Source organism: Gorilla gorilla, chromosome 1, assembly GCF_029281585.2.
Source record: "Gorilla gorilla gorilla isolate KB3781 chromosome 1, NHGRI_mGorGor1-v2.1_pri, whole genome shotgun sequence".
Taxonomy (NCBI): Eukaryota; Metazoa; Chordata; class Mammalia; order Primates; family Hominidae; genus Gorilla; species Gorilla gorilla.
Genome location: NC_073224.2, coordinates 105,026,331 through 105,050,214, shown reverse-complemented (window position 1 = coordinate 105,050,214; position 23,884 = coordinate 105,026,331). Strand labels below are relative to the sequence as shown.

The window sequence follows — 23,884 nt, the reverse complement described above, 5'->3', positions numbered from 1 at the left end:
TGCCAGCGAGGCTCAAAAGAAAAATGGACCTCTTGGTGCTCAATGACCTGACTAGGAACCAAGCCTTCAATTAACCTCCCTACTCTGGAAAGATTGAATGAGAAAAGTTAATCTCCAAAGATGCTCTAGGGAGGAAATACTGCTTGTACCTGATAAGCTGAGGCAGGACAGGGTATGTGTTATCTCTCCAGAGCTCTTTTTGGTCTCAGTGAGCAACGTGCTGAGAGAGGCATCTGTTTCTGTGGCCTGAGTGGATGAAAACAGGAAAAAAGGAGGAACATGTTGGCTTTTAGGAAAAAAGAGGCCACCCTTTCATTCTTCTCATAGGACCTGGTTAAGGCAGTTGCATTTGGCTACCAAGAGGGACAAAATGCTCCTTTGGTCAACTACTGGAGGAGCTCAAAGTCCTTAGGAAAGCTAACACAGTATCAGGACTAGAAGCCCTTAGTGTCTATGTGCTAGATTTGCCTGGAAGCAGCACCCTATATAACTACAATAGCTCACCATGTCCTTCAACATGTCTGGGACAGCTCTGTTTTCTTCTATGTCTTCAGGAAGCTCAATTGCGTATCCTTTGTGTACTAATTCTAGCCCAATATCAAGTTTCTGAGAAGAAAAATGAAAAGGGAATGATGTTCTCTCAGTAAGCAAGGGCAAATTTGAGGAAACAAGGCAGAAGGACTGATACTTTAAAGACATTCCTTTGGTGAGATGGTGAGAAGGATCTTACAGTAAGAGTAATATCAGATAAGGGTTTCTGAGAAAGAAAAAGTAAATTAGGCTATAAATATACTGAAGATATGGCAAGCAGTGAGTGAATGCCAGTCTTACCTTCCCATTGCTAGTATCATATAAGTAGATCTTTGGCCAAGTTGAGATCCCAGTCTGGACATAGCTAGAGATCTTGGCTACCAGAGGCTTCCAGTCAGCACAATGAGTGAGTCTATCAAACTCATCCAAAGCTTCCTCTTCCCACTGGTCACCTGGCAAAAGATTGTAGGGGTTACTGCTGATAGAGGTGGGGCTTATACCCTGGAGGGAAGTTGGAACTACCCTTTTCTACTCAGGAAGGCACCTGTGTCTTCTCTGGTTGGGGTGGGTCTGCCAGGCAAGTTTCTGGCTGCTGCTAGTGCTGGTGAGGAAAAGGCACCTGAGTCCCCAGAATTCAAAAAGCCTGGGAATGTGAGAATTCCTTCCAATGAACTGTATGAAGTTATTCTATTTGGAGGTAAGCTCAATAGGTGGCATGACCAATTTACCTGAGGGAGCGATCCGTGCCAGACTACATTCTATTGCTTGAAATGGAAGGCTTAGGAAGTCACTCCTGAAGTAAAAGAAACTAAAATTAGAATCCTGGGGCCAAAAACATCTTCTTATATTGCTGCTTTCAGAAAGAACCAACTAACATGAGACGATAACCATCTGCTCTCTGTAAACAGGTTCCCTTCCAAATCCCCCTGACAACTGCCAACAGTTCACCACCCTATGGCCAGAACTGAGTCAGCAGTTGGGATTGAGCTGACCTCAGCACTGACCTGAGAGCCCTGAGGTCCTTCAGTGGGCAATCTCCATTATCTCCAAAGTCAACAAAATAGAGGTCCAAGTTCCCATTCTCCAAGGTGCCGAGGACCCGGGCTCGATACCAGGAACCATTTGTAGGTAAAGGTGCTGCTACAATGTCTCCTACATGCACAGTCAAGTCTTCAGGCTGTATGTGGGGAGGAGGAGAAAGGCAGAGAGTTACAAAGTGGTAGGCTCATAAACAGAATTGCAGGAAGAAGAAAGAAAAGTAGTTGCTCCACAGGGAAAGCAAGAGTACAATGAAAAAGATATGCCTTCTTTTCATTAAACCCCAGCCCTGTCCCTATGGCAACTCACCACACTATTCTCATAGTGCTGGGTCATCTCATTGACAAGCTTATCCAATTGCAGGCTGCGGGAGCCAACGATCTGGATCCAGAAGTGGTTAGGGTGCTCAGAAGCAGAAACGTAGACTTCTAGGTACTCATCAGCATGAAAACTGAAGTCAGGACTGGGGACTGAACACAGAGATAAGGATGGTGGCCACATCAGACCCATCTCTGGTTGGAATGAAGAGACTAACCAGGGTAGTGAGAGGTACAAATACCAATGGCTGTTACCATTTTAAAATGGCAGGAGAGGCAACTGGATGAATCAAACAAGAATATCCTAAAGAAAGATACTAAGCTATCCTTTGTACCTTTCCCTGTAACTGAGTAATAACAGCTTACATTCTTTGTCATGTGCTACATATTCAAATCGGTCTCCAATTATACAGAAGGTAAACCTCCATATGCTAGCTACAGCATGGATCAGTAAAAAGGTATATGGACAGCAATCTTTACATGGACAGTGACGCACATGGACCTGTTCCAGATCCCATTCTACCACTGACTCTTTACATGACCCTGGACAAGTCTGTGAGCTTCTTGGGGACCCAGGTCCTCTTTGCCCACGCCAAAACCTATGTACAGAAGAGAAAGCTCACAGCCTTTTCTTTTTCAATAGTGATGATTTTTAAAAACAGTAATGAAAAAGGCAATATAAAATCTGGCTGAGAATTTTACTTGTTGATAAAGTATGTCTAGGCTGGGCATGGTGGCTCATGCCTGTAATCCCAGCACTTTGGGAGGCCAAGGTGGGTGGACCATTTGAGGCCAGGAGTTCGAGTCCAGCCTGTCCAACATGGTGAAACCCCATCTCTACTAAAAAATACAAAAATCAGTCGGGTGTGGTGGTGTGCACCTGTGGTCTCATCTACTCGGGAGGCTGAGGCATGAGAATCACTCGAACCTGGGAGGCGGAGGTTGCAGTGAGCCGAGAATGCACCATTGCACTCCAGCCTGGGAGACAGAGGAAGACTCTGTCTCAAAAAAAAAAGTATGTCTAGAGGAACAATATCATGTAAATCCAATTATTTGATGTATTACTCATTTGTTTCCTGTGTCAGCATTATTTTGCCATTTTCATCAGCTGTTTTATATTTAGAAAAATATTTATGTTTAGTATTAATTCAAGTAAAATATTATTACCAGTAAGGAATATCTGTGATGATAGACATAAGTGTATTCATGAAAAAAGACTTTTTATTGCTTCCTATTTTGGGTAATCTAAGCCAGTATTTCTTTTTAAAAAAAAAAGTTAATTTTTTTTTTTTTTTTGAGACAGGATCTCACTGTCACCCAGGCTGGAGTGCAACGGTGCAATCCCAGCTCACTGTAGCCTCGACTTCCTGGGCTCATGTGATTCTCCCATTTCAGCCTCCCAAGTAGTTGGAACCACAGGTTGCGCCACCATGCCCTAAGCCAGTATTTCTTTTTTTTTAAACAGAAAACCTAGGTTATTTGTTAAGCTGTTACAAAAACAAAACAATTACCATTTGAAGTACTTTGAGGACTTTATCCCAGACTCATTTGTTCTGTTACAGAAACTAACCTAAAAGGTTGGAAATTAAAGGATATAACCTAAGAGGTTATAACAGAGCAGGCTGGTAAAACATGGCGAAAGGAGCTCTCTCTTTCCCACCCTGTCTACTTACACCTCCAAGCTCCTGTGCATTCTCACCACATAGGTCTGCTAGCTTACAGAAGATGCATACAGCGAAGGCAGGAATTACAGGCCTACTCAGAGGGTACCCAGACACAGAAAGTTTTGGGGTAAATAATAAACTACAAATATCCTCTTGGTTAATTCATTTTTGTTAATAAAGGTCATGTATCTATCTTTTGCTGGTGACAACTTGTCTCAATATAGTCTGTCTCAAGAAAGAAGTAGTTCAGGTTGGGTTTTGGAAAAGGAAGAAGACTTTCATCAACTTTGCTTCAGAGTGGAAGAGTCACCAAGTTCTCTCCTACAATTAGGAGCAGAATCTTATACCTGCATAAATCATTTTCAGTGATCAACATCTGCATCCTCAAACTGTCCAGCAACTGTTGGTGTGGATTCTACCTCCATCCCATCTTCAAAATATCTTACCGAATCTTCTGTCCTGACCCCAGCCATATTATACTGGCTGCTCAGACTGAGAAAGCATTCCTTCTAATCTCTCCAATATCTAAGCCAGTATTTCTATCTTCAAAGATTAATGGGCTCCCTCTTTGTTACATACTTTCAAACATGGACATCTCTGGGATGGCCTGGGCTCCAGACTTCTGAAAGCTGTCATCACTAGGTTTCTCCCAGGAACCTTCCTTTGACACTACCACAGCCATGTCGCCTCCTCCTTTGGGTGGAGGAGTCACCAGGGGTGCAGTCGGCTCCATGCTAGAACTGGTGTTTTTCCATAAAGCTGGCTCTCCAGCTCCACCTGGCTCTGTCACGTCTTCTCTTCTCACACTGATTGGCTGTTTGCGTGGGACCCTGGTTTCTGCAGAATGAGCAATTCTCTTCCGAAGTTCTTCATCTTCTGAAACTTTCTCCAGTATCAAATGCTGTGGAAAACAAGAGAAAGGATGATATTCTGACCTGGGATAGAGTAAAAAGATCTTCTCATGCTCAGGTATAATTCAAGTCTATTAGCTACTTGCCTTGGCTGCTGCCACTTCCTTCTGTGTTCCTGAGATTTTTATAAGTCTTGATAGTAGTAATGTCCCTTCTGATTCTTTGTCACAGGTAATTTTGGCTCCAGAGGCCTTACAGATAGAACGAATTGTCTCGCCGCCTCTCCCTACATTAAACAATATATAAAAACCTGCCCTTCCCTCCTGGCCAACCTTAGCTACTGGAGAAATCACTGTTTTGTATATACTAGGAGAAGAGAATCAGTTCTCATTTCTAAAGTGAACAAAATACAAGATGTTGAATGGAAATCAGGAGCTACTGAAATCATTACTGTGAAAAGGAGAATACCATATTCTTTCCTTTTCCCATTTTATTTAAACTCTACACTTTGGCTAACTTCATGTCATTTTCATTTTGACCACTCAGCATGGCCATATCAGGTCACAAGAAGATACGCTACATAGTGTGTCAGAACACCGGATCAAGGACAGGACATTTCTCTGCCTCTAACAGCAGCACTAAGCAATGCTCTAGGGGAAAGCATAAAAGGTACCCTCTAGAGCACTGTCTTGAAAGACTTGAGATAACATGAGCATCCCAAGCTTCCCTTTAAAAATCAATTATAAGGTAAATATAATACACCTACTAGAACCCTTAAAGAATCAATTTGTAAGGTTCAGATCATACAACTTCTTGAGGAAACAGGTTTGGTTTTACCACCAGTTCTACAAACAGTAAACCTCTGGTCTCAATGTCCCTTTTTTTCCCCTCACATGGTGAAGGGGAACTAGGCCAGAAAAAACCCTGGGAAGGTGTGAAAGAGGGGCAAAGGTAAAGAATAAAGGAAACAATAGAGGAAGCCATCCAGTGGTACCTATGATTCTGCCCACAGATCTCTGGGGAACTGAAAGCTGCTCAGACACTGGGGTATTCTCTGTCAGGATCTGATGGATTGCTGCTTTGGCCTTGCACACCTGAACAGGAAAACCACTGATAAGCAGCACTCGCTCATCGCCTACATCCTCTGTGTCCACATCAATCCGAGCACCTGTCTGTTTCCGCAGCTGCAAAGAAAAGGACATCTGGCAGTACATTCTGGAAGAGCTCCCATTTGAGCCCAGCTACAGACACTCTAAAACAAACCCTGGAGGTAGATAGAATTAGCCAAAGGAATCAGCTAATACTATCTATACAACCAGTCCTCGGTTACTTTATATACAACCTCAGTTACTATCTATACAACCAGTCCTCACTTTATGGAAGGAGATTAGTAACAAATGTAACCCCAAATAGCAGTGAATTCAAACCCATTTATCTTTGTGTTTAGAATCCTTTCCCCTTACTAATTTTATTTGGATTAGAGAATCAAATATTTTGTTTTCTTGACATTTCAGCTGAAGAATGGAAGATGGTAAGAAAAACCAGGTAGCCATTCAATATTTACTGTCAATTAATGAGAGTTCATTAATTCCATAGTAGAAAAGGATAATTTGACCAGGCGCGGTGGCTCACGCCTCTAATCCCAGCACTTTGGGAAGCCAAGGTGGGTGGATCACGAGGTCAGGAGATCGAGATCACCCTGGCTAACATGGTGAAACCCTGTCTCTACAAAAAATACAAAAAATTAGCTGGGAGTGGTGGCAGGCACCTGTAGTCCCAGCTACTTGGGAGGCTGAGGCAGGAGAATGGTGTGAACATGGGAGGTGGAGCTTGCAGTGAGCCAAGATCACGCCACTGCATTCCAGCCTGGGTGACAGAGCCAGACTCTGTTTCAAAAAAAAAAAAAAAAAAAAAAAAAGGATAATTCAAGTTATACCATGCTGACAATCACCCAGTCAAAAACCCATATTTCAAGCTAAGTCATCCTTTCTCTAGGGAGAAGTACTCTTCTCTAGAAGGGAAGTAGCTAAAAAGTTTAGTTAGCTAAAAAGTTCCTCTATTTGTTCTTTTAAAAATATACATAGTGGCTGGGCCCAGTGGCTCACACCTGTAATCCCAGCACTCTGGGAGGCCGAGGCAGGCGGATCACCTGAGGTCAGGAGTTCGAGATCAGCCTGGCCAACATGACGAAACCTCGTCTCTACTAAAAATACCAAAAATTCACTGGGCGTGGTGGCGGGTGCCTGTAATCCCAGCTATTCGGGAGGCTGAGGCAGGAGAATCACTTGAACCCAGGAGGCAGATGTTGCAGTGAGCCGAGATCATGCCATTGCACTCCAGCCTGGACAACAAGAGCGAAACTCCATCTCAAAAAAAAAAATATATATATATATATATATTTTTTTTATATATACACACACACATACACACACACACACACACACACACACACAGAGCATGTGAATGTTTTGTGATATGGGGTCAGTGGAAGGAAACAAGAAATCAATAAACAGAATCAATCCTTGGGAAAGCAGACTGCCTACTCACACACTTACCTGTTTAATATTGGCTCCTTGCCGGCCAATGATGAGTTTCACAGCCTCCTGGGGAACCCGCATCTCTACCTCAATGTCATCTTCCCCAACAAATGTCAGCCGCTCTTCTGCACAGATCATTGTTCATCAGATCAGACTTAGATAACACCCAAAGCTATTATAACTACCAGTCCTCCCCAGAATCTGGCTGTCAAAGAGACACTGATCCAAGAGATAAAGTGAGGATCTCAACCATAACAACAAGTGGCATCTGAATGGGAATTAGAAGGTCCCAAAGGATCAGAGATGGGCATTTTCTCTGGGACACTGTTTCAGATGCTAAAATGGGAAAAGCAGATTCTGCAATAAAGAGGTGCTGGGGTTTGGGCAAACTACTTCTCCCAAGACATGACTATTGGAGAAGAATGAAGGCCAAAAGTTACCTGAGGGGTCCATTAGGCTCAGAACTTCTCCTGACTGATAGGTACATAAGTCATTTCTCTAGGTCCTATTCTCTAGATCCAGCCTTTGAGGTAAGTGCCTTCTACTAACAACTAATTAGAGAAAAGGAATATATAAAAAAGATGAGTACAGAAATTAAAAAAGAACTCTTTGCTGTGTTGATGTTGCTGAAGAAAGCACATCAATGGAGTTATAAAATGAGTTCATTTCATAGACTAGCTTACTTTGCTATGTAAGAACATAGCAAAGACTAGGCCAGGTGCAGTGGCTCACGCCTGTAATCTCAGCACTTTGGGAGGCCGAGGCAGGTGGATCACTTGAGGTCAGCCACCCTGGTGGTGAAACCCCGTCTCTACTAAAAATACAAACATTAGCCAGGAGTGGTGGCACACGCCTGTAATCCCAGCTACTAGGGTGGCTGAGGCAGGAGAACTGCTTGAACTCGGGAGGCAGAGGTTGCAGTGAGCCGAGATTGCTCCACTGCACTCCAGTGTGGGCGACAGAGTGAGACTCTGTCTCAAAGAAAAAAGAAAAGACTAAATAATTTTAGTCAAAGATTCCTCACAGAAAGTCAATTAAAATACCTGGGTCAGGCATGGAGGCACATGCCTGTAATCCTAGCACTCTGGGAGGCCGAGGCAGGTGGGTTGCTTGAGCTCAGGAGTTCAAGACCAGCCTGGGCAACATGGCAAAACCCCATCTCTACAAAAAATACAGGCCTGTGGTCCCAGCTACTTGGAGGCTGAGGTGGGAGGATTGCTTGAGCCCAGGAGGTCGACACTACAGTGAGCCAAGATTGTGCCACTGTACGCCAGGCTAGGTGACAGAGTGAGACCCTGTCTCAAAAAAACCCCACAAAAAACCCCAAAACAAAACACACACAATACCTGGCAAGGAAAGAGTTTTTTTCAATTTAACAAGGCAGGAGCATGTCTGAACATTTTCACACACACAGTCATAGGGTTCACGTACCTCTGCTTTCCCTATACCTGCGGTATAGGATATAGGCAACTGTTGCACTGGCTGGGATCCCAAGGCCCAGGGCTATTTTCTGAATGGTGGACAGGCTTGTCCAAGAAGTCCGTTCAGTAGACATTTTCTGCTGTACTCTTTGACTTACATCCTGAAACAAGCAAAGCAGGGAAAAGAGGGAGGTTTCATCCAATCCTTTTATGAATAGCAGAGAGGCATGGGAGCACATTATTACTGAAAAGACTACTACTGCCTACCTTCCAATTTCAAGAGCTTCAGCAATTTCAAAATTTATTTCATATAAAAAGGGCTCAGGGTATTTTTTAAAAGTTAGCTAAGGTACACATAGAATTAAATAGAAGCATACTTCACTTTCCCCACCCAAGTCAGTTTTAAAAGACAAAAAAAATTAAATGAATCAAATATTTGAAATATATATACTTAGATTTCATATTAAATTATTTAAAATTACTTATCTAAGTCCTTTTATGCCTCCAGGGCTTTCCAGAAGCTGCTGCCTCTGCAAGAAATGCCATTCCAGGCTTAGTAAAGGCCTTACTATTTATCTTTGTTGGAAGTACAGTCTTCATTTACTGTCTCTACTTTTGGTTTCTATTTATTTACTCCTTAACGAACAGTGAAATGGGGTTCTTCCCTGCTCCATCGCCAAAACTGTAACTTCCCAGATAATCAACCTAGAGGTCATGCATGGAGCCTTATCTCACCCATCTCTCTGCGGTAGCAGGAAGGTGGCCACTCCCTCCTTGATTTCTGTGCCCTCTTTCTCTTGGTTTCCTCTTATTTCCCTGGAGGGTCCTTCCAAGTTTGGGCTTCTCATCCTGTGTCATCAATTGTTAATGTCACTCTGCTCTCTTTAGACCATTTCATCCACATATGTGGGTTCAATTACTACCTATATGCTAATGACATCAACAATGCTGCATCCGGCCTGATTCAGAAGCTCAAATCTTATTTAGACCACTGCAGTGGACTTCTTACAGGCTTTTGTGCTGAGTTTCTCTCTGACACTGTATCTTCATTTTGCTGCCAAGCAAATTTTAACATGTTCCTCATTATATTTCCTTATTCCACATAGTTTCTCAGCCTCCCTCTCCACTCAAACGTCTCGTGCTGCCTCCTCCAACCTCTCTCAACTGAGGTCCTTGCTATTTCACTAAAAAAGGAGAGCATTCAGAGAAAATATCCACAAGCTTCTACACATTTGCCCACCTTCCTCCACCTGTGCCTAAATGCTTGCTGTTCTCTCCTGTGACCACAGATGAACTGTCTCTGCTCCTAGCACTGAAGTCTTTCATAAAAGCACTGCTCCACAAGTTCTCCTTGCTTCTCCTGCATGATTAACGTTTTCTTTCCTCTCTACTGGATAGTCCCATCAGCAGACAAACATTCTCTGTTCTTAAAGAAAACCCTTCCTGGATTTCACTTCAACTACTTCCCATTTCTTTTCTTCCTTTTAAAGGAAAACTCGAGTGTCAATATATCTGTCCTCAAGTTCTCTTCTTAAATCCACTCTAACTGCTCACATCAGAGTCACCAATGATTTCATACTGCTCAATCCAAAGATCGATTCTCAGTTTTCATCTTACCAGATGTCCCCACAGTATTTGGCACAGCTGATGATTCCCTCTTCTCTGAAACACTTTCTCCATAGCACACCCTCCTGGTTTTCCTCTTTCCTTTCTGGCTATTCCATCAGTCTCCCAGTTGCTGGTTTCTTCACATTTTTCTAACCTCTAAACACTGGAGTGCCTCAGGGATCTGTCCTTCAACCTCTTCTCTGTTCTACCTCACTTTCTTGGTGATCTCAAGTCTCATTCACAGTCTGGCTTTAACTCCTATCTATATGCTGATAACTTCCAAATTAATAGATCCATGTAGGACCTTTCTCAACTGCCTACATGGATCTCCATTTGATGTCTAACAGACATCTCAAACTTAACACTGAGCTCCTGATTCACCCCCTTCCCATAATCTTTGCCATCTCAGCAAATGGCAATTCCTTTTTTTTTTTTTTTTTGAGACAAGGTCTTTCTCTGTTGCCAGGCTGGAGTGCAGTGGCGCAACCATGGCTCACTGCAGCCACAACCTCTGGACTCAAGCAATCCTCCCATCTCTCAGCCTCCCAGTAGCTGAGACTACAGGTGCATGCCACCATGCCCGGCTAATTTTTGTATTTTTTGTAGAGAAAGGGTTTCACCATGTTGCCCAGGCTGGTCTCGAACTCCTGGGCTCAAGTGATCCACCAACCTCAGCCTTCCAAAGTGCTGAGATTACAGGTGTGAACCACTGTGCTCTGCCTCGACTGCATTCTCTTACTCCCTTAGTCATCCTCTCTCTCACACTGCACACCTAGCCTGTCAACAAATCTTTTTGCTCTACCTTCAAATTATCCAGAATCTGACCACTTTTTCTCTTTGCAGTTCTATGACCCTGCTCTAAAACACCATTATCTTTTCCCTAGATTACTGCATTGCTTAATTACGTTCCTGCCTTTGCCATTGTCTATTCAGTTTATTCTCAACACAAGAGCTGGAGTAAGTACTATGTGCTAGATGCTACTGTGGCACTAAAGACACAAAAATGAAGAGATAAATGTGTTGAGTAGCTACTATGCCAGGCAAATTACATAATTTTATTTTACAGTCATATAACCCTGTAAGGCAGGAAATATGAATCCCATAGAAGAGTACCCATGCTTGAAGAGGTTATCTAATCTCTAACCCAGAGTCTGGGTTATTCTTGCTTGTAAAAAACCTTGTAAAGTGATTTTAGAACTCCTTCCCCACTCTTCCTTTTACCTAAACTCTTAGGGTAACAGCACCTGTATTTTTATTCTTTATTTTGATCAACATATTCAATTCAAAATTAATACTGGAGAAAGTACTGTAGGTGGTTAAAAAAACACTGAAGACTAAAAAACTAAAGATAGGTGATAAAAAACTGAAAACTAAATATCTGCATTTCCAGATATTACAATCTAGTAGAACAAAGCAAGCTGGCTTTAAATGAGATTTGCTTAAAAATGAGTAAATGTAACTTATGCCATAATTTACCTCCAGGTACAAAAATTCAACCCAAATAATCATAATAAACAAAAATGTATTTCACCCTGGGGGGAAAAACTGGCTATATCCTGGTAAGGCTAAAAACATACTCATTAATACAAAACCTACTCTGGAATAAAACTTAGGCTTTCAGGGAAAGCACAGTCAATCTGGAAGAGTAAAGAGAGAAAGGAGAACATCTAGCACTGAAATCTCACTGAGGAGCAGATATAGTCAGGTAAGGGAGGCTGGAGGTAGATTTCTTACAACAGTCATCCTCTCTTATCCTCGAGGAATATGTTCCAAGAACCCCAGTGGATGCCTTGGAGTACTGAAAACTATAGGTTTTTTCAATCTGATAACCAAGATGGCTACTAAGTGACCAAGAGGCGGGTAGCATATACAGCATGGATATGCTGGACAAAGGCAGGATTCTCGTCTGGGCCAGGATGCTAGTCAGAATGGTGCACAATTTAAAACTTAAGAATTGTTTACTTATGGAACTTCCCATTTAATCTTTTTGGACCAGGATTGACTATGGGTAAGTGAAAGCAAAACCACGGAGAAGGGGAGACTACTACGCTGTCACACAGATGACCAGAATTTGCATCTGGCCTCACAGCTTTACTGATCAATAGAACTGAATAAAGTTCTTCAGAGAACTACCAGAAGTTTGCCAAATCTATTTTTTCTATATCCTGGTTTTAAACAAATTTAATCCACCTTCTTGCCCAGACTCAAAAGCCTGAGCAAAAAATAAAACGGCCTTTTACTACCCGAGGTGGGGGATGGGTACCTCTTTTCAAGGGTGTCGTCTATTTTGGGTCATTAGTTACTCAGTGAATTCAGTATATCATTTTTAGAGACTATCAATCTGAGGGAATACTGTTCTCTCCCGACCTTTTTAGAATGTAGGACAGAAAGGGTTGAGTTTAATGTAGGCTGTTTGTTTTCATTTATGAGGTTCTTTCCCCAACTCATTGGATAAGCTTCTCTTTTTTTAAATACACTGCAAATAAAAGCTTTCAACATCCTGAAAGTTTGGATGGTATTATATAAGCATCGTTGTATATACCAAAGGAAAGGAACAAGTTGTTTCATAAAGGAGATTTTTGACTTAAATAATTCTTGAATACACACCTCCCAAACTGCTACTTTCCTACATTGAGATGGTTTATTCTTGGTGTCTAGAAAGAATTTGACTTCTTTTGTCCCCTGATTACTTTAGATATATATATTTTTTGAGACGGAGTCTCACTCTGTTGCCCAGGCTGGAGTGCCGTGGCACGATCTCAGCTCACTGCAACCTCTGCCTCCCGGGTTCAAGCGATTCTTCTGCCTCAGCCTAATGAGTAGCTGGGACTACAGGCACCTGCCACCATGCCCAGCTAATTTATGTATTTTTAGTAGAGACAGGGTTTCACCATATTGGCCAGGATGGTCTCGAACTGCTGACCTCATGATCCACCCACCTCGGCCTCCCAGAGTGCTGGGATTACAGGCGTGAGCCACTGCGCCTGGCTTAGGTATTTTCTTATATGACCACTAAAGTGCAAAGCTTGTTTCCATTATTAATGCGTCTTGGTTAAATAGTGCTAGCTCTTTCTTGTGTGCTGAGCACGTTGGGGACAGAAGGAGGAAGAATTTCTACTTGGAAACATTCATAGTCTAGGAAACATAAACACCAAAACAGGCTGGGCACAGTGGCTCATGCCTGTTAATCCCAGCACTTTGAGAGGTTAAGGTAGGAGGACTGCTTGAGACCAAGTATTCAAGACTAGCCTGGGCAACATAGTGAGACTCTGTTTCTACAAAAAAAAAAAAAAAAAAAAAAAAAATAGCTAGGGGTGGTGTTGCACACCTGTAGTTCCAGCTACTCAGGAGGCCGAGGTGGGAGATGGCTTGAGCCCAGGAGGTGGACACTGCAGTAAACTGATGACACCACTGCACTCTACCCTGGGCAACAGAGCGAGAATTTGTCTCAAGGGGTTTAAAAAAAAAAAAGTATAGGGCAAGATGTGTGTAGGTTATATACAAATAATATGCATCTTATACAAGGGACATGAGCATCTATGGATTTGGGTTCTGCAGGGTTCCTGGAACCAATCCCCTGCAAATAACAAAGGGAGGGACAACTGTATAAATTCTTGGTCAATGCGACAGTTGAAAGTAGCTAGAACCTTAAGGTTTATTTCTTAGATGGTGTATAGTTGAAAATCATCTCATTAAAATACAACTCACTTTTCTTCCACAAACCTATACTACATGAATGAACTGCACTAAATGGACATTTATTCAAGCCAATAAATATCGAGTTCTGATGTGTGCTTGACCCTGGGGACACAACAGTCAAGATAGATTTGGCAGCTGCCTTCATGGAGTTTCCTGTCTGGCAAGGAAGATCTTGACAGGCAGGAGTCTTTAGGTCTTAGGGGCTTTGGGAAAGTGAAATCTAGCCCTGTGAACAAGAATAAACTGGATCTGTATTTTCATGCTGTCTGCTTTTAAAAACTGGCCATAATTGATGCTTATGGGGCATAGAAATCACAAGATTTTATAACTAGAAGGGACTACAGAACTTATTTGATTCCATTAATAACGTTGCAATTTGGGAAACTGCGGCTAAGGGATAGAAAAGAATTGATCTAAGGTCACACAGCTCATTAGTCATTTCTACACAATACAGTGTGCAATGGAAATAAGTCTGTTTTGATGGCCAGTCATAATCACACCTCTTTACAGAGGCCCAAAGGACTAGCAGCACTTTTGTTTTCCAGTTCTGACACTATCAAGAACAAGTGCAGAGGGGCCTCTGCAGCCAAGGCCCCTCAATCTCGACCCCCTACACTGGGTTGAATTACATTGCTATGGGCTTCCACAGAATCCCCAATATCCCTTGATAACACATGCCATGCTTGTCATTCTTGATTAACATCTGTGTCCGTGGTGAGGAGAATGAATTGAAGGCAGCAACTGTGGCTGCAGGAGACCAATCAGGGCCTAGTCCAGGTGTCAATGATGGAGATGGAGAACAGATGAATTGGAGAGTTTGTTGTTGTTTATTTAGAGACAGAGCCTTGGTCTGTCACCCAGGATGGAATGCAGTGAATGATAATAGCTCACTGCAGCCTTGAACTCCCGCAGTCGTCCGGCGTAGCTGAGATTATAGGTGCGGTTTTGGCCGACTTCTATTTGAAGCAAAAGGTAAATTTCACTAACTCCTCTTCAAACATTACAAATGAATGTGTGCTAATTGAGTTATCAGCTGATGTCTCAAAAAATGAGACTCTACTTGATCTGTCACTATGGTTTTGTTCACAATTTTCATATCCTTTCAGTTATAAGTTTCTCTTAAAGAGAAATGGAAAATAATGTAATGTAAACGGGGATAACTGCATAGTACTGACTGCTAGCTTGTGTTTGATTTTATTACTTAAAAATTGAATGGGAAGGAGGAAAATACTAGAACTTAAGACCACAGTTTCTAGGGGAAGCTAAGAAGAGAAGATGAGGATCATTGCTCAGTGAGGAATGTGGTTAGATAATGGTTTTCAGTAAAAGCTAACTTTGAAATTTCCTGACATTTGTATTGAACAATTGCCAAAAACTATCTGATATGCATCGCTAAGGCTTATTTTATCATTTAAAATGACAGGAGTCAAATAGGATGTGATCAGAAGTCAAATCACATTGTTAGCTCCATGAAAGCATAGATAACTCATTCCAGTATCTCCTAATAACCAGAACCTACAAAGAACCTACAACATGGTGACATGCTTGAATCGAAGCAGCTCAATGTTCTCATCCTTGGTACGTTTATTTTAAATTCAGGAGAAAAAAAAAGTGTCAACCCCTTTCTCTCAAAACAAGGAAAGAGTCTAAAAGTCAGTCTTTGAAATAGGGGTCTCCAGCCAACCCCCACGATGATACCTGGATTAAGGAATGAGGGATACTGGAAAAACAAAAACCCCAATGTATTATTCTGACGACTGTAAACAGCCATCCTATTAGCGACAACTAAAGAAAAAGCTGGGGAAAGTTAAAGGCAAAGTGATATATGGATGGCAGCTCTCAGTATCAAAAAGGCCCAGTGGAAGAGTCTGAACTGACTCAGGGCAAACACAAACGCTCCCGCACCGGGTCCGTTGTGGCGTAAGCGGGTGACTGGAGCATCTTCCTCAGATACAGTTACGAGTTCCCAGTGGGTCAAGTTGCCCCCGAGCGGCGTCTCACAGCCCAGGGCTCTGACCCCCGCGCTGCGCCCCACATCCTTCCCTCGCCCCGGGGCACGCCAGACCCCTCCCTTCCCTCGCTCCCGCATTTCCGTCTCTAGTGGCCAGGGCTGCCCATGACCCTGTCTTTCCCACTCCCCAAACCTTCGGTCTCCATCCCCGCCTTTACCGCTGCTCCAGTCAGCCGTCGAGTGCGCCGCCTCGCGCCTCACCCCAGCTGCAGCCACCAGCGCCGCCGCCTCCCACTCACACCACGACAGGGAGCCCCGCCGGCGGCGCTTCAGCCGCCACTTCCCCGCCCCCGCAGCCCGACAGCACCAATCAACACCCTGCTCGCAGTCCGACCAATCGCCTTCTCCCGTCACAACCAATCCTTCCGCGGGCTGCCCCTGAGCGACGTGGCTGCTGCTAGCTGCTGCCCAATTACCCGGATGGAATCCAAAGCAGGCCCACCCTGTCAGCCAATAAGATCCAGGAAAAGCAGATGTTGTTAATTGAGACCGCACCTGCTGAGAATTAAACAGCCAATTACAAGCTTCCCGGCGTCCTCGCAGACCACCTCTAGGCCAATTACCGAGGAGTTTTCTATCTTCTAACCCTTGGGGGAAAATCTGCGCTCCAGCAGCTGGGACCGAGGCATGAGAGCGTTGAATCATGAGTGGCACCGTTCGCAAAAATTGGTGTCTTTGTACAAAGACAGTGCCACAACACAACTCAGTGACCATCGGGAGAGCAGCCTCATGATGGGCGATGCTCCATCAGTTTTCTCTTGCGATCTTTTGCATAGATCGGTCCGGCCCCGCATATGGCGATGAGGACTCAAGAGACACGGAAAACGTTTTCTTTCTGGAAAACATGAAATAGGCTTTGTAGATGGACAGGAAGTCAAGGGACAAGCGGTGCGCCGCAGAGAGCGAGGACCCACTCTTCTATTCCTTTGCGGAGGCACGGACACACGGTGTGGCCCGAAACAGCGGCAGGAGAGTGAGACCCGGGCTCCGACCGCGGTGGTAAGGGGGCGGCGGGCCGTAGGGCCGCCAGGGGCCCACCCTTCCCTGGGGATTCGAGGAAACGGGTCGAGGCGACAGCGTGAAGGCCTACGCCGGGGGAGGGGGTGGTGGCGGGGGGCGTTTCTGTGGGGGCGAGGAAGGGAGCGGGTCTCCGCAGGCGAAGTTTGCTTTGGAAGATTTTATTCCAGACGCTGTCCTGGTCCCTGGACCGTTAGGAACGGTTGGGTCCTGCTACCGCCTCCGTGGGGCGGGGAGCCTCGCGAGACCAGCGCTGCGCCCTACTCGGTCCACCCTGTCCCCGCTCCGCGCTAGGGGCTCACCCGGGGGACAGGGGTCGGGCGATCCTGGTCATTGGGGGATCTTCCGCACTAGCTTCCATCACAATACCTGGCAGGTGATGAGCAATAAATATTTGCGGAAAGAACGCAAGGTTGTATCTTTTGTCAATTAGGCAGATGCCTTTGGGCCTCAGGTTTTGCTTTCTATTAATATAAAAATGTGTATGCGTTTTGAATAAGTAATACATTTACATTCTACAAAATTCAGAAGAAACAAGGTTATTATAGTGAATAAATTTTCCTTCTTTCAAGGCAACTAGGGTTACAAGTTTCTTGTGAAAAATTTCACAAGATATTCTATAGTTAACGTGTGTATATGTGTAATATATAAAGTGTATATATATATATACACACACATATTTTTTTTTAACCCAGTTGATAACATACATACTATTTTGCAGCTTTCTTTGATACAGTCTGGAAATGTTTCCGTAGCAGCATATACGTATCTGCCTCATAGAGATAGTTTCATAGTATGCCTGAGGGATATATGAAGATATATTTAACCAGTCCTTTAACATTTGATTGATATGCAAGGATACTTCATTTCCCTCTTGCATATGTGTATGATAAATACTTAGAAATGCAAGTGCCAAGTTAAAGAAATGTGTGCATTGTTTTTTCATTTGGATAGATAAAATTTTGTAAATTCCCTTCCTCCCACAAAGATTTTTATAATTTTAATCCCACCAGCAATTTTTGAAAATGATTTTAGTTAGTATTACCAAATTGCCTTCCCTGGAAATTTTACCAATTTTGTCTCCCGTCAGCAATGTATGAAAAGAACCTGTTTGATAGCACACTGGTGCTGTTAAACTTCCTGATTTTTGACAATCTGATAGTGTAAATGCTATCTCATTGCAAGATAAAATTTCATTGCTCTTATAAGTAAAGTTGAGCATCTTTTAATATATTTAAATGGCAATTTTTTTGTAAATTCTCTGTTTTTATATTCTGTTCATATTTTTATTGGTTATAGGGTCATTTCTTAATACTTGCTGTTTGTATATAAGTTAAAAGTATTTTCCCGGCCAGGTGTGGTGGCTCACGCCTGTAATCCCAGCACTTTGGGAGGCTGAGGCAGGCTAATCACCTGAGGTCAGGAGTTCAAGACCAGCCTGGCCAACATGCTGAAACCCCGTCTTTATTAAAAATACAAAAATTAGCTGGTTGTGGTGGCAAGCGCCTGTAATCCCAGCTACTTGGGAGACTGAGGCGGGAGAATCGCTTGAACTGGGGAAGCAGTGGTTGCAGTGAGCCGAGATTGCCACTGCACTCCAGCCTGGGCAACACAGCGAGACCCCGTCTCCAAAAAAAAAAAAAAAGTATGTCCCTTTTCCCAGTTTGTTCTATGTATATTGTTTATACATATAACAAGTATTTTCCCTTTTCCAAGTTTGTTCTATGTATATTGCATATTTTGAGGCTGGTCTCCAACTCCTGACCTCAGGTGATCAGCCTGCCTCAGCCTCCCAAAGTGCTAGGATTACAGGCCTGAGCCATTGCCCTCAGCCTGTTTATGGTTATTCTTTGCAAATTTTAAAAATTTTTATGTAATTGAATTTATCAATATTTTCTTCGATAATTTCTGGGTTTCTTTCTTTCTTTTTTTGAGGCAGAGTCTCATTCTGTCGCCCAGGCTGGAGTGCAGTGGCATGATCTTGGCCCACTGTAACCTCTGCTTCCCAGGTTGAAGAGATTCTCGTGCCTCAGCCTCCTGAGTAGTTGGGATTACAGGCATGTACCACCATACCTGGGTAATTTTTGTATTTTTTAGTAGACTCAGAGTTTTGCCATGTTGGCCAGACTGGTCTCAAACTCCTGGCCTCAAGTGATCCACCCGCCTTAGCCTCCCAAAGTATTGGTATTACAGGCGTGAGCCACTGTGCCTGGCCAACTTCTGTGTTTCATATAATTTTTAGTAAAGTCTCCCACTACTTAAGATTATTCTTAAAGCTCCTATGTTTTTTTAAAAAGTACTTTGATAGTGTCTTTGTATATGTAAATATTTGATTCATCTGGAATTTATTTTGGTGTAAAGGTGTGAGATAGAGATCCAGCTTTGTTTTGTTTTATTCAAATCCTTCTTATTGAATAACCCATGTTTTCTCCATTGTTTTTGAATGCTACCTTTATAATACCACATTGCCATATGTATTTGGGTCTATTTCTGGATTTTCTTCATTTTGTTCTATTGATCATTAAAATTTTTTTTTTTTTTTTCAGACGGAGTCTCACTCTGTCACCCAGGCTGGAGTGCAGTGGCACGATCTCGGCTCACTGGAACCTTCAACTCCCTGGTTCAAGCGATTCTCCTGCCTCAGCCTCCCGAATAGCTGGGACTACAGGTGCCCGCCACCACACCTGGCTAATTTTTTGTATTTTTAGTGGAGACGGGGTTTCACCGTGTTAGCCAGGAGGGTCTCAGTCTCCTGACCTGGTGATCCGCCCGCCTCGGCCTCCCAAAGTGCTGGGATTACAGGCATGAGCCACTGCGCCCGGCCTAAAAATTTTTTAAATTGTATACATTATGTTTTTTTACCACAATTTAAAAAATTAATTTATAATATACATGCAGAAAAATGCACAAATGACAAGTATATATCTTGATGAATTTTCACAAATGGAATACATTTGTGTAACCAGCAGCAGATCAAGAAACGGAACATTGCTAGTGCCCCAGAAGCCACTTGTGTGTTCCCTCTCAGTCACTGCTCTTCTCAAGGACAACCACTCTTCTGACTCCTGATACCATAAACTAATTTTGCCTGTTCTTGCTTTTTATATAAAGAGAACCACAGAGTCTGTACTCATTTGTGTCTGGCTTCCTTTGTTCAAATTATTTCTGTGAGATTCAGCCATATTGTGTATAGTTTTAGTCCCTTCATTCTGACTACTGTGTAGTATAATATTGTGAGGCTATATTGAACCATAATTTACTTTTCTATTCTGTTACTGTTATTTTGGCTGGAATCACATATTTTTAGATTATCTAAAGGAGAATGTATGATAAGAATCTTCCTATCTTCCTATACATTCAAGTCATTGGTGCCCCGTCAGTAGAATTTTAGTTTTCATTATGTAGAATTTACATACTTCTTATTAAAATTATTCCTAGGTATTGAGTGCCTTGATTGCTATAGCTATTTTTACTTTAAAAAAAGTTAAATGGTAGTTCAAATCCAAGGAAGAATGTGTCCAGTGTTGCTATAAAAATACAGACCTACTTTATGGGTCCATCCTCTTCTAGCTCCAGTGAAGGTGGGATGGGCAAAAAAGAGGAAATGAAGTCCAAAAAGGGGGTTACACTTTATAGTTAAACCACAAGAGGAATTTATTTCTTTTTTAAGACAGAGTCTTGCTCTGTTGCCAAGGCTTGAGGCAATAGCATGATCTCTACTCACTGCAACCTCCACCTCCCGGGCTCAAGCGATCCTCCTGCCTCAGCCTCCCAAGTAGCTGAGACTACAGACATGCACTACCACACCTGGCTAATTTTTGTCTTTTTAGCAGAGATGGGGTTTCACCATGTTGCCCAGGCTGGTCTCCAGCTCCTGGGCTCAAGGCATCCACCTGCCTTAGCCTCTCAAAGTTCTGGGATTACAGGAGTGAGTCAGTATGCTCAGCCTCACAGGAGGAATTTCTTAATCAGAGCAGTGAAAAGCCAGGTGGCATCACTTTTCCTGGATTTTTTTTTTTTTTTGAGATGGAGTCTCACTCTATCATCCAGGCTGGAGTGCAGTGGCACGATCTTGGCCCACTGCAACCTCTGCCTCCCGGGTTCAAATGATCTTCCTGCCTCAGCCTCCCGAATAGCTGGGATTATAGGTGCACACCACCACACCCGGCTAATTTTTGTATTTTTAGTAGAGATGGGGTCTCACCATGTTGCCCAGGCTGATCTTGAACTCCTGATCTCAGGTGATCCACCTGCCTCAGCATCCCAAAGTGCTGGGATTACAGGTGTGAGCCACTGTGATCTTATTTTAAAATCAGACTGAATTCTAACTTGCTGGGTAGGGAGGTTGGGGAGCAGAAGAAATAACTTCGAGTGAGCTGATGCCAAACTCACCCTCAAGTCACTGTACATTTGGGATTTGTCATCTCATTTCTCCTCTCAGATCCCAAATCAGGATTGAAAGATTGAATTGTGAGATGCTGGGATTGAGTGAATTGTAATTTCTTTATTCTCATCTCCAGTCCTAAGAGTCTATTCTCTTTCCCTGAAGGGTGTTCTGAACAGGCTGTGGGAGGCATTAGGTGGAGTGAGTTAAGATAAGGTCTGGGTTGCCCAGAGGGTTCAGTGAGCGGGTGTTCCCTTTAGTAAACTGAAGCAGGAAAGTAGATCTTAGCTAGGGATCTGGGCAGTGAGGGGCTCTCAAACACAAGGAGCCTGGCTCCAGAGCCTTGGCTGCCCACAGAGTTCCCTCCCTGTACAACATACGAATGATTCATTCAAGTGCTGTTCAGCTGTCTGAGTCTGAAAAACAGCACTCATCTCTCCTGTTGCCCATCGTAGGAGTCACCCCCTCCTCCCCACTTAAACCTCTTCACCAGAAACCAGCGACTGGGAGCAGAGCCTTAGTGTCCTCACTTATGCTGGTGCTACTATTCAATCTTTAGGCCAGATTTAATTGTGGCAGATGCCCTAGGAAAGAATTCTCCTCAGCCTCTCTGACCACCACCACCCAGCTCTATCTTCCTACTTAATTCCCCTTACGAAGCAATTTGGAGGAACAGGACCCAGGAGTCCCTGTTTTCAGATACTCTCCAGCCTGAGTCACCACCGTACTGACTTCTTACAGCAAGAGTTCCACCCAAAGTCTCTTGCCTCTCCCTCAGATGGGTGCTGGTGGGAGAAGGGGACAGGGGAGGAGAGAATGATGGAGCATTTTTGTGTGTTTTCTTGCTGGGCCCATTGTAATACCTGCTCTTACCTGTGCTAACATCCACTTTGAATGGTAGTCCTTCTCAGCCTTTTCTCTTTGCCTCTAATGGACCCTGGGGAGCAAAGGTGGCCTGAGGCCTCAGAGTTTCCGCTGCAACCTGTGGCTTCTTATAGCAGAATTTTTAACCTATATTCTGTGGAGTCTGTGATGGCTTCAGAATAACTGGATAATTTACAAACATTTTTGTTCATAGCTTGCATCAGGGATTCTCAGAGGGATCTGTGACTCAAAAAAGTTGAGGATCATTGCTTAGCCGGGCTCTCATCTCCTGAATCAGAGATCCAGCACAGCACAGGAAATAGAAGTCAGAAATAGAGAAAGATTATATCGGGGACGGAAATGTGAAGTGCTGAGATGGTGCCACAGCATCTTTGGGTCCAGAGTTCTCCCTCAGCTTAGGTAAGACCATGTCTGAGATGGAAAATAGAGGGGTAGAAGGAGAGCAGGATGGAATGTCCTCAGAAAGGTTCTGTCAAGCAGGGGTAGGCAGAAGGTAGGCAGAGTCAAATTATTCTCCAATCTGAAGTAGCTCACAGATTGTTCCGCCAATCTGTGCAACCTCTCTCTAACCTAGGAGGTTGTTGAGGTTAGAACCCAGAAAAGAACTAGGAAATGTGAAGCCTCCATTTCAGAGAATCCTTTGCTGGAAGCCAGGCATTTCACTGAAGTCCATTTACTCCCTGGAATTTCTGCTCCTTTCTATCAGTCCCTGAGGCAGAGGCTGTAAGGTCATTGGGAGAGCGGACTGAGAAGAAAGAGTAAAAACAAAGAAAAACCCCAACATCCTGAATCAGGTGCATTAGAGTTAATGAAGAATGTAAGGACCAATAACTTAGCCCAGTCCCCCCTGAAAGTTCAGAGTGGATGCATTGGAAGATTTCTCCTTTCTTACAGGTCGTGTCCTGCAACTGAAAGGCCCTGGGAGAGAGAGCCCTGAGGGCGTGGCAGTGAGGATGGCAGTGTGGTGGAAAGGGGGAGTTTTCAATCAGACAGCCATGAGCTCAAATAGCTAGTTACTATTTACTAACTAGCTCTGTGCACTTGAGCACTTACTCTATTTGACCTTTAGTTTCACCAGCTAAGATGCCTCCCTACTTTATAGGGTTGATGTAAGGATTAAATAAGAAAATATATATAAAGCCACTGACATAGAATAGGCCCTCAATAAATGTTATTTTCTTCTCTTTGAACTGCTGTCCCACCCTGGGCAGAGCCTCCATTAGATTGTCCCCATGATGTGGTACCATACATCCCTGCACATGGGCCACAAAACTTCTGCATACACACCACCCACTCATGTCCTTGGCTGCATTTGCACACTCATCAGCACACACACAGCAGCCTGTGCCATCACAGCTGAGTTGAGGGCAGTCTTCCCAACAGGTAAGATGAGGGACTGGCATGCTAATGCTTGGACAAGCTGTGGAAGTGCTCATCATAGTAAGCTTGTTACCTGAATGGGCTTCACCCCTCAAAAGTGTTCTGGTAAAGCTGTGAAAGGAGACTAAGGGGCTGTGGTGGGACTAACTCCATAGGCATTTCCTTGAGATTAAATGTGTTTCTTGAGGGATACTTTGTCCACCCACCACTGCCAAGGAGACCTTAGTCTATGCCCCGGGTTGCAATGTCTGAAGCTTTGCTGTCCAAAACGGTAGCCATTGGCCACATGTGGCTATTGAATGCTTGTAAAGGTAGGTGGTACAGCTGAGGAATGGAATTTTAAATTTATTTAATTTAAAATTTAAGACAGAGATTCAATTCAGTTATTGGAAAATGTTTTATGTTTGAAAAAACTTAGATGTGTGAATCCACTTTCTCAACAGTGACCTGTATGAAATATAGATTTTTCTGGTGAAAATTTAGTAACTGAATTGCGATGTTGAGATGTACTGTAAGTGTAAAACATACACTGGATTTTAAA

General features: G+C 43.4%; 2 protein-coding genes across 6 annotated transcripts in view; one reads left to right on the top strand and one right to left on the bottom strand.

Moving 5' to 3' along the window:
- Positions 1-16,881, bottom strand: part of TDRKH (tudor and KH domain containing) — a 21,184-nt gene extending 4,303 nt beyond the window's left edge. Inside the window, exons 1-12 of one of the 3 annotated variants that reach the window (XM_055359049.2) lie at positions 16,173-16,881; positions 8,370-8,520; positions 6,957-7,063; positions 5,396-5,585; positions 4,548-4,687; positions 4,130-4,451; positions 1,879-2,039; positions 1,536-1,708; positions 1,260-1,324; positions 832-983; positions 505-606; positions 150-246 (exon numbers count right to left, since the gene is read on the bottom strand). In XM_055359049.2, the coding sequence (XP_055215024.1) occupies positions 150-246; positions 505-606; positions 832-983; positions 1,260-1,324; positions 1,536-1,708; positions 1,879-2,039; positions 4,130-4,451; positions 4,548-4,687; positions 5,396-5,585; positions 6,957-7,063; positions 8,370-8,520; positions 16,173-16,391 (1,879 nt within the window). In that variant the 5' untranslated portion in view covers positions 16,392-16,881. Of the gene's footprint in view, positions 1-149; positions 247-504; positions 607-831; positions 984-1,259; positions 1,325-1,535; positions 1,709-1,878; positions 2,040-4,129; positions 4,452-4,547; positions 4,688-5,395; positions 5,586-6,956; positions 7,064-8,369; positions 8,521-15,835; positions 15,925-16,172 lie in introns of those variants that run through there. The other 2 variants (XM_055359053.2, XM_063695105.1) reach the window with 2 other exon arrangements.
- Positions 15,600-23,884, top strand: LOC129526037 (uncharacterized). Of its 3 annotated transcripts, XR_008670625.2 has the most exons (3): positions 16,613-16,676; positions 19,241-22,362; positions 22,858-23,870. XR_008670625.2 is itself a non-coding variant. In XM_055359194.2 (2 exons), the coding sequence occupies exon 1, from the start codon at positions 15,783-15,785 to the stop codon at positions 16,158-16,160; it is 378 nt and encodes a 125-aa protein (XP_055215169.1). In that variant the 5' UTR covers positions 15,600-15,782; the 3' UTR covers positions 16,161-16,676; positions 19,241-20,135. The 3 variants fall into 3 exon arrangements, 1 of the variants encoding a protein (XP_055215169.1); XM_055359194.2 differs by lacking the exon at positions 22,858-23,870 and having other exon boundaries at positions 15,600-16,676; positions 19,241-20,135; XR_008670622.2 differs by having other exon boundaries at positions 16,588-16,676; positions 22,157-23,884.

What these genes read in the sequence shown, in the direction of transcription:
- LOC129526037 (XM_055359194.2), top strand. Translation starts at nt 15,783, where the DNA reads ATGACCCTGTCTTTCCCACTCCCCAAACCTTCGGTCTCCATCCCCGCC.